Source organism: Lepidothrix coronata, unplaced genomic scaffold, assembly GCF_001604755.1.
Source record: "Lepidothrix coronata isolate B3197 unplaced genomic scaffold, Lepidothrix_coronata-1.0 Scaffold79, whole genome shotgun sequence".
Lineage (NCBI taxonomy): Eukaryota > Metazoa > Chordata > Aves > Passeriformes > Pipridae > Lepidothrix > Lepidothrix coronata.
In genome coordinates, this window is record NW_016690259.1 from 3824169 (window position 1) to 3842828 (window position 18660).

Consider the following 18660-nt stretch of genomic DNA (forward strand, 5'->3'; position numbering starts at 1 on the left):
ATAATTCAACTCATCCTTTGCTGGGTGACTATCTAAAAGCCAAATCTATCATCCCTTGCTAAACACACAACATGCTAAAAAATGAGACCTTTGTGTATTGTAAAGCAACATCCACTTTGTAACCCATTTTATCATCCCTTCTTTTCTAGCTCTCCTAGTGGAAGGGAAACATTTTTGGATTTGTTTGGGTTTTTTTAATCTGAAAATCCCAAATTAGTAAAAGCACATTTCAATAAAGAAGCTAATTCAGGGTATTTTCTCTCAATCCATTCAGAATTCCCTCCTGCTAACAGTCACAGGAACTGTTCCCCTCTGCTGTCAACAATCACACACAGAGCTGCTTCTGGCATTTCCAACCAGGTTTCACATCCTTACCAGACACAGCACTCTGATGTGGAGAGGCAAAATGAGAGGATGCATTTAACATAGACTTAGCAGTCTTTTAATTTGCTTTATTACATGTAAATGATGGCAAACATGAATTTCATGTGCCGAGACCTCTGTGGATCCTGACCAAGGAATACTTGGACCAGACTACAACGTCAACTCAAAGTCTGAATGTCATGCATGGAAGACATAGGCAGCTGCATGGTCAGGAAAAATAACATTTATCTACACATTTCAGAGACCATAACCACTTTGATGATTTCCAGTGCTTATTATTTTATTATTATTTATTTTTAATAAACACATTAACCTAACACAAGCATGGAGTTACTCTGCAAAGGGCATAGGCTAAGACTCTTAGGCTTATAGTTATTGTACTTGGAGGCAGGGCTTTGATCCACAACACACAGGAAAGTCAAGTGGTGTTCAAAATCTTCATGATTATTTCACATGCTGCCTTAAGTTTTAAACCAAACTGTCCCTTACCCTGTGAATAATTCCTGCAGAGTGAAGATGCTTGATACCACAGAGCATTTGGTACAGTAGATAAGACATTCGCTCATGGTCTAGCTCCATCTGAATGACCTGGCACAGATTGGCATCCATTAATTCCATTACCAGGTAACTGAATGGAAAAGCAAAGTCACAGGGTTATTATCAGTGTTGAAAAGGAATCACAGCATTATCTCAAATAAGTAACAATGCCTTTCCTAGCTTCAAAATTCATTTTATTTGTGATGACTGGGCCCACTCACAAGGGTACCACGGTGGTGTTTGTATCTCACTGCAGAGACACTACTCCTTTTGCATCCCAGCAAAACTGGTGGATTATTGATCCTTCCTTGGTGCGTTTCCCATGACAGAGACTATAACCTACATGGGCAATCAGGCAGCACAGCATGGAAATGCACAGAAAACAAAACAGCCACAAGCACCAAATGACATAACTGCATGGCCTTTGACCATTCCTTTGACCATTGCAAGGAATGGCTACTAAAGTACATGTAGGAATCTGAGAGAAACAGAGAGGCTAAAATAAGCATCCCCATGCAAAATGCCTCCAAAAATCCTCCTAAGATTGCATGACCTCACAAAATTCTCATTACAACTAATAGGTTACTGCTGATATCAGACTACAGAATGGCATACATTTCCATCCAATGTATACAGAATATGGGAAAGACAGAAAGATAAAAGGAGAACAACTATATAAAACACAGACTGTTTAAAATTTCATTCACAGCAGGTTTGTACTATGCACAGTAGTGGTTGTGCAATAGTGTAAGGCTCCAACAGAGATGCCAGTTGTCTTCTACACCTGGCATAATTCCCCAGGCAAGTAATTTTACTCCGTTGAAAGTCATACCAAAACAGATATGAAAGCCATTATTTGTCACTTTATAAGTGTCAAAAGATGTCTCAGTATGGGAATGCAGAATGTGTGTCTACCCACTAGACTCGCACGATCTTGTCTGGAGGTGCTTATAACCTTTGTGTTTTGCTGAGTTATTACATTTAAGGTACAGTATAATGCCCCTAAAGCTTTAGCTTAATTACTGCCTCTGTTACTTACACATCCTGGAACTCCTCCAGAGATTTCTGTGGTGTGAAGACATTTAATAAACTGATAATCTGAAAAGCAAAGTAAGACAAAAGAATGAAGAGAAGTGATACATATAATCAGTTGAATTCATTTTGAAATGTGTTAAAGGATAAATTGTTTTTCACTGTTCAAGTTATATTAACACATCTCACTTTATGGATCAGTAAAAATTTGGCAACGTTCAAAATAAAACACCACAGATCTCCAAGATTTCTTCAAGGTGCACTTGAAATGGTCTGAAAGAAGCATAACCAGTGACAAACTAAAATACTAAGGGTGAGAAAGTCCTCTGAATTTTGAAGTTACAGGTTCAAAGACCAACGTCAGCTCAACCTAGCATAGCAGTCCTTGTGCTACATCCAGAAATTTCTTATTTATGAGGAAGTACTAACCTGAGGGGACCAATAATCAAGGACCATCTTATCAAACAGAAGTCCTTCCTTCTCTCTGACATGGCCTTAACTCTATTCAGGTCACATACACACACACACTGGCTGACACAAATTCCACCATGAGAGGTACCATTTTTTAGTAGAAGCACTTTAAAACAGTAGACAAATCCTGAGCAAAGGCATCTTGCATGCTGCAACTCCTTTTTTACCTTTCTTTTTTTTTTTGGTTCTCTTTGGGTTTCTGTTTGATTTTAAATGGACTGGGCTGTTGTAAGGCACTGAAGAATGTGTGAAACAGCACAGAGGAAAAATGTGACCTCACAGATCTGAACTTCCCATGCTTTCCTTCTGTGCAGGTAACAGAGGTAGATGATATCAGCACAGCTGTCATGAAGACAACATCTGAATGTCTCCCTCTCCATCTCCATCACCCATCTAGGTTTTCTAACAAAAAGGGTTCAATATTCTTTCTCTTTACTCCGCATATTCTGACTGAATCTTACCTCTGCACAGGTGCCTTTACAATCCTCTTCTTCCTTTCCACTTCTCTCTACAGACAGATGGAAACTCTGACCCAACCAATGTGGTGCTGTTAGCAGCTCTCATGCAGTACATTTAAAATTATGTATTTGAAATTATTGCCACTCCTGCTGCCCTCTGCTCTTTCTAGTCCATTAAAAAACTGAAGTGAGAATGCATCATTCTGCTGCCTACAGGGAGAACTCCTCACTTATTCCTGCATTTTCAGATCCCCATTCATTGGTCTGGCTGAGAGTAGCTTCCATCAATCAATAGGGAAGAGACAGGTACATTCCTGATCAACACAGTGGGAATGTAAGGATAAATTAATGCCCAGAAGTGGGGCAGAGGATACTAGAGTGACAAGTCCTGCTGTTTGCCATTTTAGAGTCAGTCCTCTTTCCTTTCATGTGAATTTGGGATAGAGAAAAAGTGTAAAATCTCACCTTAAAATCACATTTTTCAAGCTCATTTTTGCTTTGCATAAGGAGAAAGAGTCATTGCAGGATCTGAGGCAATCTTTCATTACAACCTGAAAAATTCACTCCTAATGAAAAGGAATGGGCACACAGATATGGCAGCAGGCCATAGGAGAAATTGAGGAACTGGAGGAAAATGAAATCCCTGGGAGAGCCCTTGACAATGCAATGTGGCAATCCCGTTATTTCAGTACAAAAAAACCCAAGTTTCTACAGTCAGGCAGATAGTTTTAACAGTAATGGAATAACAGCCCTGAAGTAACACTCCTTCTGCAATGTAGGAATATTTTCATTCATTATGTATAATAAATGTTATACAATAGGGAGTGAGTGCAAGAAGCAGGGAAGTCTAGAAGCTGCTTGTGCTGGTTTTTTTTCAACAAGATCACTGGGATTAGAAGGAACAGCACAATGTGCTGAAGTTTCAGAGTTCCTGGCTCCACAACATTAGCTTACTCACAAATATATGCTTTTGGTTCTTAATTTTCTTTGGCAGTTTTGTACAACCTGTACAAAGCATTTATGTGAGTTGGTTTCAGATGAAGTCCAGAACTAGGAGTGTGCATGGATATTCCAATGCAAATGACACTGCTTTTGAGTCACAAATACCAGTGACAAGAGGATGGAACCAAGATTTTAACAACCACTTATGCATTTCTGGATAAGGAGCTGACAAGAACCCATTCTGCTCTCTCCACTTCTACTATCCTAACCCTGTCAGGACATCCACATTTGGCACAGCCTTTAAATAAGCACATGAAACATCCTCACTCTCTCATGTGGATGTATAATACCAGACTGACTGTAGCCCTCAAGCATAATTTACTTTTCATTTCTTCTGTTTTAAAAAGGAACCTAACAAAACAACTTTCTTCCTAACAAACCAATATACACATCACTTCTCCAGCCACCTACTGAAAACTTACATTTTTATGGTTCACACACTTCATGAGGACCAGCTCCCTGTAAGCTCGCTTGGCGTGAGTTTGGTTCTGAAATGGTCTGCTGAGCTTCTTAATGGCCACGTTTCTGTCAAGGACGGCATCATATGCAGCACTGCAGTAATTACAAACACAGGGGTTATGCGTTTTAGAGGGTATCCAGCATTTCTCATGGCATATTCCTGAGCCTCGAGTCTACCATTTCCTTTTTCTTCCACTGAGAAAGATACTGTGATAAAGGGAGAGATTTTGTCGTAAGAAAAAATAAGACATCAAAAGGAGACATGTAGCACCTCATTTGCAGAAGACAGCACACACCACTACTTCTGAACTCCAGCGCCATAGGAAATAAACACTTATTTTTAAGGGGTGGGAGAAAAAAATTAAGTAACTTCAAAATAAAAATACTACAAAAACTGGATGTGACAAAAAGTAACTCTGTGCATTAGGTGCAGTGGAGAGGCTTTTGCTTTTTCTGTCATAATTAAGGACACTTTCACCAAGTGGCTCAATGAACAATTGCCCAGTTATCTAGAGTAAAGTTATTCAATCATTCTCTGAGACCATATAATCCAGTTCTAATAACATATCTAGAAACAGAACCATTTCACAATTTTTTTTTACCATTTCCTGATAATGAAAAAAATTGTTACATATACACAGTTACAAATTTTGAAAACATGAAAAAATACAGGCTGTGGTTTGCAAACTGGGCTTCTAAAGCTGGGGTCCTAAAATTCTCCTTAAATTTCTAAATGTTTTGTGCAACTTTCAGTTATAAAAATAATCATTACTTCCTGTGCATTGAACCACTTATTTTGGTGGTTCGAATCTGACTACATAAATTTTGACTTCTAAATTCCACAAAGAACACTAAGAATTAGAAACATTCCAAATGCACAGTGTCCTAAGGCCCTCTTCCTGACTTTTTCCTTTTACCAAGAACGAAACAAGACATAACACAAGTTTTCTGCTAATCCATGAAAAGCAACAGTGTATTTCCCAAGAGATAAATTAACCAAACCACTAGTTGTCCTAAAAATGGCTTTTTAAAGCACCAAAGTAAATATTCAAAATGCTGTAATTCTTTTTCATATTAACTCTTGCTTATTGTAGACACTGACTGAGTCTTACTGACCAAGTACAGAGCAGAAAGCATGCAAGCATGAGAAGCTTAGTCATGAAGCCAACCAAAATGTACAAGTGTTCAAAATAAGTAAAAAAAAGTGTAGGTAATGTATGTCTTGGGAACGACACAAGAGAAGATGAATCAGCAATATTTCAATTACACCACTTTGCATAAATAACACACCAAATACATCCCACAAACAAGAATAATTGTTTGCTAAAAGTGATGAAGAGTTTTGCAAAGATTACTTTTAGGATTCATTTAGGAAGACTCTTGATAGCAGGGCAAGGGAAGTGATCGTTCTGCACTGCTTATTACTACTAAGGCCACATTTGGAATGCTGAGTCCAGCTCCAGGCTCCCCAGTATGAGAAAATTACAGACACATTGGAGGAATTACACTGAGGAGCCATGAAGATGATTAGGGACTGCAACATCTGTGTCATGCAAGGAGTAGTTGAGCAAGTGGGAATTGCTTAGCCTGGAAAAGGCTTAAAGTGAATCTTATCACTGTTCCTAAGTATCTACTGGGAGTGGCAAAGAAGATAAGAGCCAGACTCTTCCAGTGGTCCTGAGCAACCTGCTGTAGTTGACTCTGCTTTGAACAGGTGAGTCAGAGCAGGGGCTCTCCAACACCATCCACTCTGTCATTTGATAACAATTCTTTATTCTGCTATTCCTTAATAAGGCATATAACTTTTATGACCCAGCTAATATCATGCTAGGCACACGCATAAACAAAGTTAAACTAGTGCACTCACTAGTTAAACCACATAAGAAGCAGCCTAAGCAATAAGGCTATCAAAGATCCAGCCTGACTTGACTTACCTCTCTCCATGGAATTTCACTCAACCAACCCTTGTGTTAGGAGGAACTTAATGTGTGATCTACACCCTAACAGTACGTAGCAGAAAGCAAATCTCCTGTCAGAATCATGTCTCTCATTCTGATTTAGTTTGGCCATAACATGGCATCACATAAAGGCTACAACTTAAACACCCTTGAATTCCATTAAGGAAGTAATGAACAAATATAATGCAAAGCCAAAGGATTTGAAAAACATGATCTTTGAACAGTTAAATATTTTGTCTCTATTGTTCATGGATATATATTGCAAACACATTTGAGCAGACAAATCTCTCAGCTAATCCATATTACTTGATCACCAAACTCCTTTTAAGATGAAAAGCCTATGTGAGACTCATCCGAGCTGTGTAAGAGTATTTTGAATAGTTTTAAGAATCTTTTCTCATATTTTAATCTCATTAGTTATATCATAAAATTACTGAGTTCGAATGTTAGAAAACACTGAAAGTTTGTCTGGGCAAATATTTTCTTCAGTTTCTGACCACCGCTTTTCTGAAATTTCTCTCTCTGTCAAATCAGAAAACCAAAGGCTTCTTAAGCCTTTGGCTTTTATGATCGATTCCAAGTCCTTTACATACCATGAAGGAACTAAAGCAATCCTTTGTAGAGGGATATTTACTTTGGGACACAAGGATCTTGACTGCAGTTCTATCATTGTCTTCTATCAAATGGAAGGTGTTCAACTACCTGACAAAGTCAATATGCAAATTCATTGCACTGGGTAAATTAATAGCCCTGATGTTTTTTTTTTCCTATTCACTAGAGAGACGCTTTCATTTACAGGCAGCCAACTATGCATTTTTCTATGATAAAATACAAATACCACATCCAGGTCCTCTCTCTGACGCTTGCTACACAAAATCCTTACCTTGGAACACCAAGGTTAGCATTGATGATAAGCCTTCTCAAGACAAACTTCAATCACTGGCAGAACAGGTGATTCAAGGGAGCAGGAATAAGAGGGAGAGAGTAATGAATGTCTGAGAACTGCGACGAAAAGGCTGAGTGTGAAAGTCAATCTCAAGGTCTCAAATAACAAGCTGGACTTGCATTTAAAAGCCTGCACTTGTTTCTCTTGCTTGACTATGAATTTATTTTTTAATTTATGTCGTTTTCTGTTTTTATAACAAGGAGTTTAAATCACTCCTGGTCTTGTAATAAAATGATATCTTTACTGCAATATGAGCTCAAAAAATCCTCAAAGTTTACTTCCATGTCTCTGGCAGCTGTACAGACAGAAAATGCAGTAAATAAATTCATTCCCTATAAATTCTGTTTACAGTTAGTTTGACAAGGTAATTGTTAGTGTTAAAAAATGCCTTTTAAAACTGTAAATAAATTGAAACAAACCTATTTAGCAGAGATAAAAATTTTAGCCAGATGTGAATATACATTCATGACTACCAAGAGATATATATAATTACAGCTATTTAACAAGACTCTTTGCTGACTCCAGCAGGAAAAAAAATGAACCTCCTAGTCAGATTTACACAAACCTAGGTCATCATTTACCACCAATATTCTATATGAGTTCAGACTGTAATGATCAATGAGCAGTGCTCTGTTGTCATACACTTGAGGGACCAGGCATTCATTTTTATACCTATGTCAAAAAGTAAAGAAAAACATTCTAGTTTCATGTCCAAGCTTTTATTTCAATAGGCACTTACCAAGTAAATACTTAAAATTATTCCTTCCATACAGGAATAACTCTTTTCATGAACAGTGAAACTTAACGTTTATCAATTTCATTATATTCTACCCCAGAATAGACTGTCAAACCCACAGAAAAGTGTATTTTTTTAAATTGACTCTTCAAGATGGGATCTTATACAATTTTTGATAGTCTTTACTTTCAAGATTCTTTGGATGGGGGACACATCCTTTTCAAGGTGCTTACCCTATTTTAAGCCACTACTTCATTAAAGTACTATCATTAGCTCTCAGATGACAGAACAGAAGCCTAAAACAGGAAGGGAAGCTCCCAACCTCCAGTCTTCCAGGGCAGGTTGTGAAATGGAGACTCTGGACAACCTCAGCAAACAGCTTTTTATATTAAGGAGGTCTATTCACGGAATGTTGTAGAAATCTAAGGGACACTAAACATTCCTCTTACCTATTCCTACATATACATATTGTGACAAATACAGCAGTAAAATCTATCTGAAAAGCTACGTAATATTAAACCTACTTTTTAAAGTGACAAAGTCCAGTCATCTTTGCCTTCCTCCAGAAAGACTCCAGCTGTATTTCTGTTTATTACAAGTCACTGCTATTTATATCTGCATTACTTGATCCTTCTAAGTAAGGTAGTTTTGCCACTGACATTTGCATTTTGCCTCATTTCCTTCATCCCAGCACAGCAAGTAGGAAAAGAGCTGAAACCGATCTTGTTAAACAAAGCAGTGAGCTGTGCACTTGAAATATCCTGGTTTTTTAGTGCTGAGATCTCCATCAGTGGAGGGAATTGGTAACCTTGAAAATCACATTTAACAAGAATGCTAATGATAGCTCATCCTCAACAATCACCACCAACACATGGAGCGGGACACACTCTATATACATGCCCAGATACACATCTAAGTGTATATACACATAGAGATAAAAAGAAAAGCATACATGGATGTGTATATAAATCCTTTTCACAGAAATTTCTCTGTCTTCAAAGCCATTGGTTTCAGGTAACTATCACTATTGCATTTTCTGAAGTCATTTTTAGGAACAACAAAAGCCAAATCTTTTTCCTATATTGAGAAAAATTAAAAGTGGTTTATGAAAGTTTAACCATAAAATATTCCAAGTACTTTACCTTCCCTCTACTTAGGGTCCCCTTTCAGGCAAGTTACTCAAAAAAAAGAGTGAAAAAGTTATTTTGCTTTAAGCAAACTTTTGTAAGTGTATTCTGGTAGGTGTTTTTTGATGGGTCTTGTTAGTTTGCATTTTATGTTGACCTCCCTTATCAGTCCAAATTTTAGAATGAAATTAGACTTTCTCATTCTTAACTTTTTTTTAATCCTTTGACATGTAACTTCTGAGTTTCTAAAGGCAGACATTCATATAAACAATGCATATTCCTCTCTTCAATTACTTTTAAACAGAAAAAAAATTATTTTTGGAGTGAAAACTTCACTACAGAAAATATCCTTAAATATAGTGAATGTTTTCCATGAAAATGGTATAAAACAAAAGAATTCCATACCTGCAAAAGCATGCAGATAGTTTGCCCCAAGCGGTACAAGTCAAAGGACAACACAACAAACAAGCCTTTCAATGTCCTTATTAGGTTTGGAATCAAGCCTGTGTGCTGAAACTCCAAAAAATAACAAGTACAACCCCATTGAAGAGTTGCAGACCTATTGTCAGGAATGGCAACTCTACACTCTGGATCTATTTCTCCTCAAAATGCAGAGAAATGGAGCGGCCTCTGACACAATATTCAGAGCTGAGGCTTAAGGAGACCTATACAGCTTCCTAATGGATGACTCCTGCACTTCTCTTGTTTCCATATGTGGTTCCAGCTATTTGTTTTGTGTTTCTGTCAGCTCACAGCTTCTTGCAATCAGCTGGGAACAGCTGGATTAGAAAATGCAATCAAGCTGTCTCCCCAACTGCAACACAAGTCATCCTTTTTTTTTTTCTACTATCACCAGGGATGTTTCACAGAATAAACAGATCAGTCAGCAAGACCTTCCATTAGCTTCCTCATCACTGCAGAGATTACTGATTGGGCTCAAAACATTCCTTCTAGCACTGAAGGGGGGAGCAGAGACTGCACGTGGTGAAGGGCACGGAGGAGTCACACACAAGTGTCCTAACACAGCAAACACCTTGCCAGCAAAGTGCTCCAGCTGGTGTCCTTTGGAGCCCCTTCTCATGCCAAGAGGACATGAAACCTAAACACAAATCCAAAAAGAAAGATCAAACTAAGCTATCACCTCAGTGCATTTTAAATGGAAGCAGGTCCCCACTTTGGGATTTTTGGGAAATTTTTGCCAAAGAAAGGCAACTCATTGCCTATTATTAAACACGTGATCTCTTATCCCATGTTGGAATGAAGTAACATGAGAGAGGACAGAAGCGCCTGAATTGTTTGGGATTATCATCTTAGTCCTTGAATGAAAATTCAGCATTGCTGTCAAGGTCAATGGTGAATTCTGCAGCATTTAAACTTCAAAGACACACCATTAAAACTGGAGGATTTTAAGACAAAAGTTCAAAATGTGTGGCTCTATTTTTACATTTCAGTATGTTATCAGGAAAGACAGTTTTCTTTCAAAAGAAATCTCTTTGGGAATCAGGCCCACTGTTCACTCTGGACACACTTTCATGTATTTAATGAACTGGTGGCAGGCAAAATCCAGTTAAAAACAGAGAAGACATGTCATGCTCTCTCTGCTTGCACAATACTCTTTATTTAGTGTACTTTACTAGAAAATGCTTGTTCTCAAATGCTATATAAAAGACTTATGGTTCTAACACTGAAATAAATCAATCTGAAAATGGAGTTTATTTTCTAATTCTTATTACAGATTTCAAATTCAGCTGTTAAATATTTTAAAATAGAGAAAAGCATTTTGATTTAAAAATGTCCACATCTCAGGTATCATCTCATTATAGTGCCATTGAAATTATTACTATAGCTTTGTAATACAGGTTTATTCACTTCACTACAACATCCTTGTTTTATTTCCCACTTTGCAAAATACAGCTCCTTAAAGGCCCTGATTAAATGAAAATACATTTCTGTTGTGCTACATTTTGTCAGAAATTATACCAAAGCTCTCTGGTTACCTGTACATTGAACAAGAAAAGGTGATACAAAGACCTCTACATACATTTCTGTCTGAAAACGTATGGAAATTAAAAAAAGGAGTAAGAACTGCTCACATGACCACTCATAACTGTGGTTATTGAAATGGGAGTCCAACAGACAAGCCCTCACCACAGCTAGAAGAAACTACTTCAACAGGAATATTTCACCAGTCAGATCTGTGACACTATATGCCTACATATTTATGCTCTTAAAGAACTTGTTCAGATATGCACTTGCACTCATGGAATCGTAGAATGGTTTGGGTTGGAAGGGATCTTAAAGATCATCCAGTTCTAACCCCCCTGCCGTCTAACATCTTCCACTAGACCAGGTTCACAGCCCCATCCAACTTGGTGGTCTGAAGGAAGTTGCTTGAGCCATAAGACAATATAAAAGAAGTATCATGGATAAGAAAGGCTGGAACACTTACTTTTAGTGATCATATTTACAGTAAAAGTTAGTTGAGTTACCTTTCTAATTACATGAGCTGGTGATGCCCTAACAAGAACCATTCTGGAATCCAGAAGTTCTGTACAGTGATGCAAGATAAAAACTCTTCCCATAGCATTCTCACTCACAAAGACACTGCAGGGATAGAGTAGGAAAGGCAATGTGGAAACAGCTGTACAGTTCACACATTGCCTGGCTCACCACTCGTTATGGGCGTCATTTTAGTTTGCCTGGAGATTAAAATATTCATGAGGATGCTGAAAATGAAGTATGTTGACATACTTCTCATCTATATATGCTCTAATTCTTCATATTTGGCTCTCAAAGCAACTCTGCCATATAATACTTTTCTGAATAGAACTGTAAAACCAGTACTTCCTGCTTCTGCATGTCTCTTGTCACTAACTCACTGTACAGTCTGCTAGCTGACAGTAGCTTTTGTTAACTGCCAGCTGAGGAAATTCAACCTGGTCAGTGAAAGGAGCCAAGTTTTTTACTCATTCTGCTTTAGAAGGCTTCTAGACCAATATGCCTTCCCTTACGTGCGACACACGTAAGAGATGACTATCTCATGGTTTCCAAAGTATGCTAAACCACTCACTCTTTGTGTGCACAAGAACTTACTGAAGACAGAGCAAGGTAAAAAAACTGAAAAATGGATCAGAGCTGGAGGTGCCTCTCAATATTCAGTGACAGAAAATACATGGGTAAAAGAAGTTTAAGCTTGATTTGTAGTTACACCATATTGAGTAGATGTTTGCTCAACATCTGGAGAATAGATATAAAACACTGAATCTGGTAAAGATATTCTCATATTCAGTGCTCTCAACTGTCAGTAGGGTACATAAATTTTGAACAAATTTTCAAGTCTGTGAAACAGCAAAACCAGAAAAAGTCCAGTTTCCTCACTTAACAGCAATTTACGAGACCAGGGAAATAGTGACTCCAGATCAGAGTCTGTGCACCTGGCAGAATTTGAGTACCTAGCACATTCAAACTGTCAGTCACATGATAAATCTGCTAATTTTGGATCTACAAACTGGAATAGAAACCAGCTACTATCTCCCATAACTACCTCAAAACCATAATTTAAAAGACTTGCTGGCTTGCCTGACAAACAGAACAAAAGCTGTCACTTTGGTGAATAAGAAACACTATTTCACAACCTTTTTTGCTTCATTTCTCAACTGATTAAAAGTCAAAATTCAACCAAGGAATAAAAGCGTATTGTCAGTGAGCCTTCACCTATAATGTGATAATCACGAAAGGGGGAAAAAAGCAAAAAAGTTAACCCTAAAAGGCTACTCAAATTCTGGTTTCCAAAACTAACCACACTAACCCTGCTATCTGCGCAAGGCCATTCTAAGCAGACAGAAACAGAAGATCAGAGATGCCAAAACGTCACTTGGTGCAGTTGTGGGAGGGAAGAAAGTCAGTGCTGCCACATATGTCACTTTTACCCTCCCAGCCAAAGGGAGTCCATACCTTGCCCTTATGCTGACAGTAACTCACCCGATCGAGGTTGCTCTAACTCACTGACCACTCTTGTCCAACTGGGTCTTTTGGGAGGGGCAGGAGCGAGCGGCACTGGGTGTGTTTTAGTGTGGGTCGTGGTGGCAGCTGAGGGGGGCACAAGAGGGTGTGTGCCAAATTAGGGACTCGTGATTGGGTGTAGGTGCCCGTGGTGCCCATCTATGTGTCGTGGGTGCTTAGTGGTGTAGCTGTGGGTGGTGGTGTGTTGGCTGTCAGAGAAGAGCAGCACTGTCAACTTTTGGGGCGCCTACGGGGCCATACCACCCTGACAACGCCTGATCCCATCTGATCTCGGAAGCTAAGCTGGGTCAGGCCCAGTTAGTACTTGGATGGGAGACCATCTGGGAATACTGGGAGCTAAAGGCTTTTGCCCTGTGGGGATGCATCCCTTCTTTTGTTGTCGGGGCATTTTGGGAGGGGCAGGAGCGAGCGGCACTGTGTGTCCCTATAATCTCTCATACTGAGGGACATCTCTGACACAGCTAAGATGCCAGCAGGTAAAACTGGTGGTTTGTAAGGACACAAAATGCTTTACCTGCTACATAATAACACAAAATATCCCTATTCAACACAAATAAGATTAAAAATTCCTTGGGTTTTTGCGTTGCCTTATTATACCAGAAATTTCAAGATGTAGATGGGTAGACATAATCTTAAAATATAATATTTGTTTGAATCGGAAATTCTACCCCCTCCTGTGCCTAATGGTGAATTAGTGACCCCAGAGAGCTACAAAGCTTATTTCCTATTTGTAAATGGACACCAATCAATTTTGGATGAAAATGTGTAACACCATGAATCCAGAAAAGAATAAAAGAAAAAAAATCAAAAAAACCCCCGAAAAACAAACACCTCCATGTCCTGTTTGATACTTGCAAAGGGAGTCCTGTCTTTCAGTCTTCCTCCTTTCTGCTTCCCTTTGTAACTGTCTCTCTCTTTTTTTACCCACTCTTGCCCGTTCTGGTGAGTTTTCCCACTCATGTCACGCCAGACATTGTTCACAAACTTCACCCAGACTTCACACAGAATCTCTTGCTTCATATTGTCTATTCTGCACAACCATTTTTTTGGCTGTCACTGTTTTTTAGGAGACAAGGGACAATATTCTGCTTTCTGTAAAGCACTCTAAAAATCTGTAGACTATACTAATATCAGAGATTAAATATCAACAATATATACTGACAAAGAAAATCGAATTATCTGAGCTGCTATACTTCCAGGCTGGCTCTGTTGTTTCTATTTCTGGTTCCATTGCTTTCTTGGTTTGATACTTGCCCTTTTATTTAGATGTTCTCTCCTATAGCTCTACCTCCCTGATTCCATATGGTCACAGCCACTCTCCTGTCACAGGAGAAATCCCGTGTTCCTATGAGGGAACAGAAGTGTTTTGTGCAATTGTTCTCATGTTAAACACATGGTAACCAGTGATGATGATGCAACAGTGTTCAGTTCAGTGGTGACAGGATTTCAGGTGAATGATGTAAAAGGATAAGCCTGAAGTCAGTTAAGGAATGACTGCAATGCACTGACAGTAGCTAAATCTAATTCTGGTTTCTTCCTTGAATTGAAATTTGTTTGTGACTGAATTCCAGGCACACAATCTGACACAATAGGAGAAGCAAGTAGAGTCTTGAAAAAAATCTGTCCAATCTGCACTGTAGTAGTGACATGGCACAAATGTGAGAAAAGGGAGATCTGTCAGTGACCAAAGGGAAGTTTTCGACAGGGTAGGAGCAAATAGATACCTGACATCTGTAAAGGGAGTTATAAAACACTACCACCTGATAGCAGAAAGTGTAAATTAAGTTGAGTTTCTAATCAGCCAACACAGAAAGAGCTTAAGCTACACAAACATCAGTTACTTCTCTGCAGACACAGATTTTACAAACAGCTGATACATTTTTTCATGGCTCTAAGAGGATGATAGATGCTTATCCAGTCACGGCTATGAACAAACCTGCTCTATGCCCAAAAGCTGCACCGATCCAACCAAAAATCCTGGCTGTCAGTGCCTTTACGGTGCTGAATTTGTGACCAAGCAAAGTGAGTATTGCTGTCAGGGTTCACAAAACAGATCGTGCAGAGATAGTGTCTACACAAACTCATTGACTTTTTTTCCCATAAACTTGCAGAATATAAGTATGGAATAGATTTTGCTTGCTTAACTGTTGTAGCCACGGAAATAAACAGTTCTTTAAGGAGAAAGGAAGGAAAAAAAAGACATAGTCAGAAATATAGGCAGTCTGAGTATTTTAGAGACAGAGAGCCTGACATCTTTGTTAGGAGAGAATAGCGTGGCATGTTTTATTACATATAATTTGTGATTACCATTACAGTTTGAATTTTAGATGTCTGTGTAGATTTAATTTCAAAGGGAAATGAAACAGGATAAGACAAACGTGAAATACATGGTGACTTCCTGTCTATCAGGAATCTCTGCAGTTAGGTAGAAAAAGGATATTACCAAAAAAAAAATTGAGAAATATTTTTTGTAAAGCAATCCCATGTCAGACCTTTAAAAAAAAAAAAAAGCTATAATAATAGTTTTTGCTCAAACATTACATCTCAGGTTCCTCTCTCATATAAAAATGGGTCTTCATCCTGCCTCAGTCATCTCCTTGCTACTGGATATATACCTTTTCTTCTGCTTTTTTCCCACTTCTATTAAAGATAGTAGAAGTAGTAGATAGCAGAAGTTGTAGGAATCAAAGCAAACAAGGACTACAATCTGTTTATTCTTAAAGACAGTCTACTTATTGCATTTTTCAGACATTATGTATAGTTTGTCATATGGCAACAGTTCTCTAAACCCTAAAATTGGTTTCTTATATATCCAAGCTCAGTTCTTCATTGAGTCATTAGCAAGAGCACTGGAAGACATTATCTCTTCATATCCAAGCAAACTGTCTCTGAATATGTTAACATGCAATTTTTAATAATATAACCTTAAGAAACAAAAATCTTTCCAACTTAAATAAGCACCTTCACTCCATATTCTGGAGCTCAAATCCAGAGAGATACTCAGACTTTGCTGTACCCACTGGGAGTCTCTCAGCACCTTAAAATTCATATGCTGGTAATCCAAGATTCCAAATACAACAGGAGAATTTCTATCTTTCTGAAGAATCAAAGCATAGGCATATTAGAACCACAAAGCAGAACATTCTGTTCCAGATGTACATCTGATGGTGATCAGTGGATAACCAGATACATAAAATTAAGTTTTTGGCACTTCAGAGCAGACACACTAGAAAATCCAAAGAATAGTACAATGAGAACACAAACTGGGAGTTGGGGAAAAATCCTGCAGTGTACAAATGAACAAGTGAGGTTTGAAGCTTGCTGTGAGTTCAGCTTATAGTATTTCAACATTTAAGAACTACCCAAAATGAAAAAAAAAAAAAATCTGGCAATAGTTTAAACCACTCATTCTGAGAAGAAAAAAAATTAAAAATCACCATGTGTTGCCACAGTATGAGATGATATTAGCACTGGGAAACATCAGAGAATTTGTTTAAATTGACATGCTTATTTCATTAACAGTACAGCAGCAGTTCATAGTACAAACTGACAGTTATTTCCTACATTACTCTCGTAGAACATACTTGTAAAACTCTCTAAAGCTTGTCTTCAAAAACCTCCTCAGGAGTAGGATGTCAAAGCACATCAGCAAAGCACACAACAGCACGAGAAAGACAATACTAGTTGAACTCATGGACACAACTGGAAGAATCTTTAATAGAATAGGATAAATCTGCAGTGCCAGCCAACAGGACCTTAAGCACAAGGTGCAAGATGCAACTGTGTAACTGGAATGGAAGTAACCAAACTCACCACATACGGTCAGTTCTGACAGGAACTGCACTCCTTAAGATTCAACCACCAAATTACAATTAAAAAAGCAAAAGACAACCTACAGTATCCTTAGGCAACATAGCACGCTATTTGTTGACTTGCAGGCTCTACCTATTACAGGGAACACAAAAAGGCTCTGCTATCTTCTTCATGTTCAGGCTCAAAAATATAATCAAACCACTAATTCAAGGGAAAAAGCCCACAATGCATTGCCCAATTTACTACTTCAAGAATATATATACAGCCTCCTCGATATCTGCAGATGAGGTGTCTTTCTAAATTTATAACACATTCGCTGAGAAGCTACCAGTACTCTTGAAAACTATCATAAAACCGTAATTCCTGCTCCCATACACCCCACTCAAACATTACTCACACAAAAAGTTCCTGCATAAACTAGACAGCATGAAGCACTTCCCAGCTAACACTCCCCTGGGTCTAGCTGACACATCATTAGACCACATTTCAACATTACGCAGCATAAAAGCCTGTCTATTCTTAAGAGCAAGCTAAACATCCAGGTTTTCAGCTGAAATGCATCATCAGACCCATTTATTTGTTGTTCACCCAGACAACTTTGTTTTCAAAGCTAACACTTTCTCCTAATACTGCACACAGGTAGAGGCACCAATGTGGTCATAAACCAGGCCAAATGTCTTCATAAGCTACTTCTAAGATTTTAATTACTTGTATCCTCAAGCCTGTAAGTGATGTCTTCCCTATCTGCCATAAAAACTTGGAGTTCACCCTTGCTTCTATCATAAATTCAAAAATTATCAGAGCCCCTTCAAACTGCTTTTGAAATATTTCTGTACAACATCATTTTTCTAGACATCACAGACAGTATCAAAAACATCACAGGCAACACAAAAAATGATAGCTTGCAAACCACAGCAGAAAACCTACAGATCAATTACCTTGCTTCCAGGCAAAAAGCATTCATTTAAAACACAAAGAAACACCCACTCCAACATCAGCATATTTCTGTTGATTTTACAGAGCATGAGAACTCCTCTCCATCCATCGTCATCTAAACCATCCACAAATGCAGGCTGAAAGTGATCTGTCTCTCTCAGTCCCCCTTGCAAAATAAAGTAGTTCCCAACTCCCTTCTGACACTGCAGAGGGGTATCACCTACCTCTTCAATCAGTGGTTTAATTGGCACGTATCCAATTAAACTCAGAAAACAGTTTTTCATTTCTATCACAGCGTGCTTAGAAGCTTGCACAGTTTTTAAAACTACAGCTTGGTCTAATAAACTACAAGCTCTGTTTCAGCTATGCCCCATTGTCATCACGCCTGTAACAACATGATAATCATATGCAAACACAGCCCATATAGTCTTTCTCACTGATGTCAGCGTGATGTACAGTAAGCAAGCAGCCTACACTCGTATTAAGAGTAGCTTTTTGTAGGGCAAAGAGGAACTTCCCTGCTCAAGAGATTCCAAGCAGCTATTTATATCTTTCTTTCATCTGGCAAAAATAATTTTGTTAACATAGTTAACACAAAACTCATTGAAAGCTCCCAAAGACTAATTTGCATAGAGACCAAATGTACTATGTCTCTATAGTCAATACCATTATCTCACCGAGTTTATAATTATTTCACATGGGCACAATGACAATTATAACAATCACACCATGTGGTTTTCTCTTTTTCACGTAATTTAATAAATTATCATCTCCTGGA

General features: G+C 38.3%; 1 protein-coding gene across 13 annotated transcripts in view; it reads right to left on the minus strand.

Moving 5' to 3' along the window:
* MAPK10 (mitogen-activated protein kinase 10) overlaps positions 1 to 18660 on the minus strand; it is a 196130-nt gene that overhangs the window by 53721 nt on the left and 123749 nt on the right. For all 13 annotated transcript variants that reach the window (XM_017820092.1, XM_017820093.1, XM_017820090.1 and 10 more), the window contains 3 exons: positions 4307 to 4436; positions 1961 to 2019; positions 874 to 1012 (listed from right to left, as the gene is read on the minus strand). In XM_017820092.1, coding sequence (XP_017675581.1) covers positions 874 to 1012; positions 1961 to 2019; positions 4307 to 4436 — 328 coding nt within the window. The remainder of the gene's footprint in view (positions 1 to 873; positions 1013 to 1960; positions 2020 to 4306; positions 4437 to 18660) is intronic.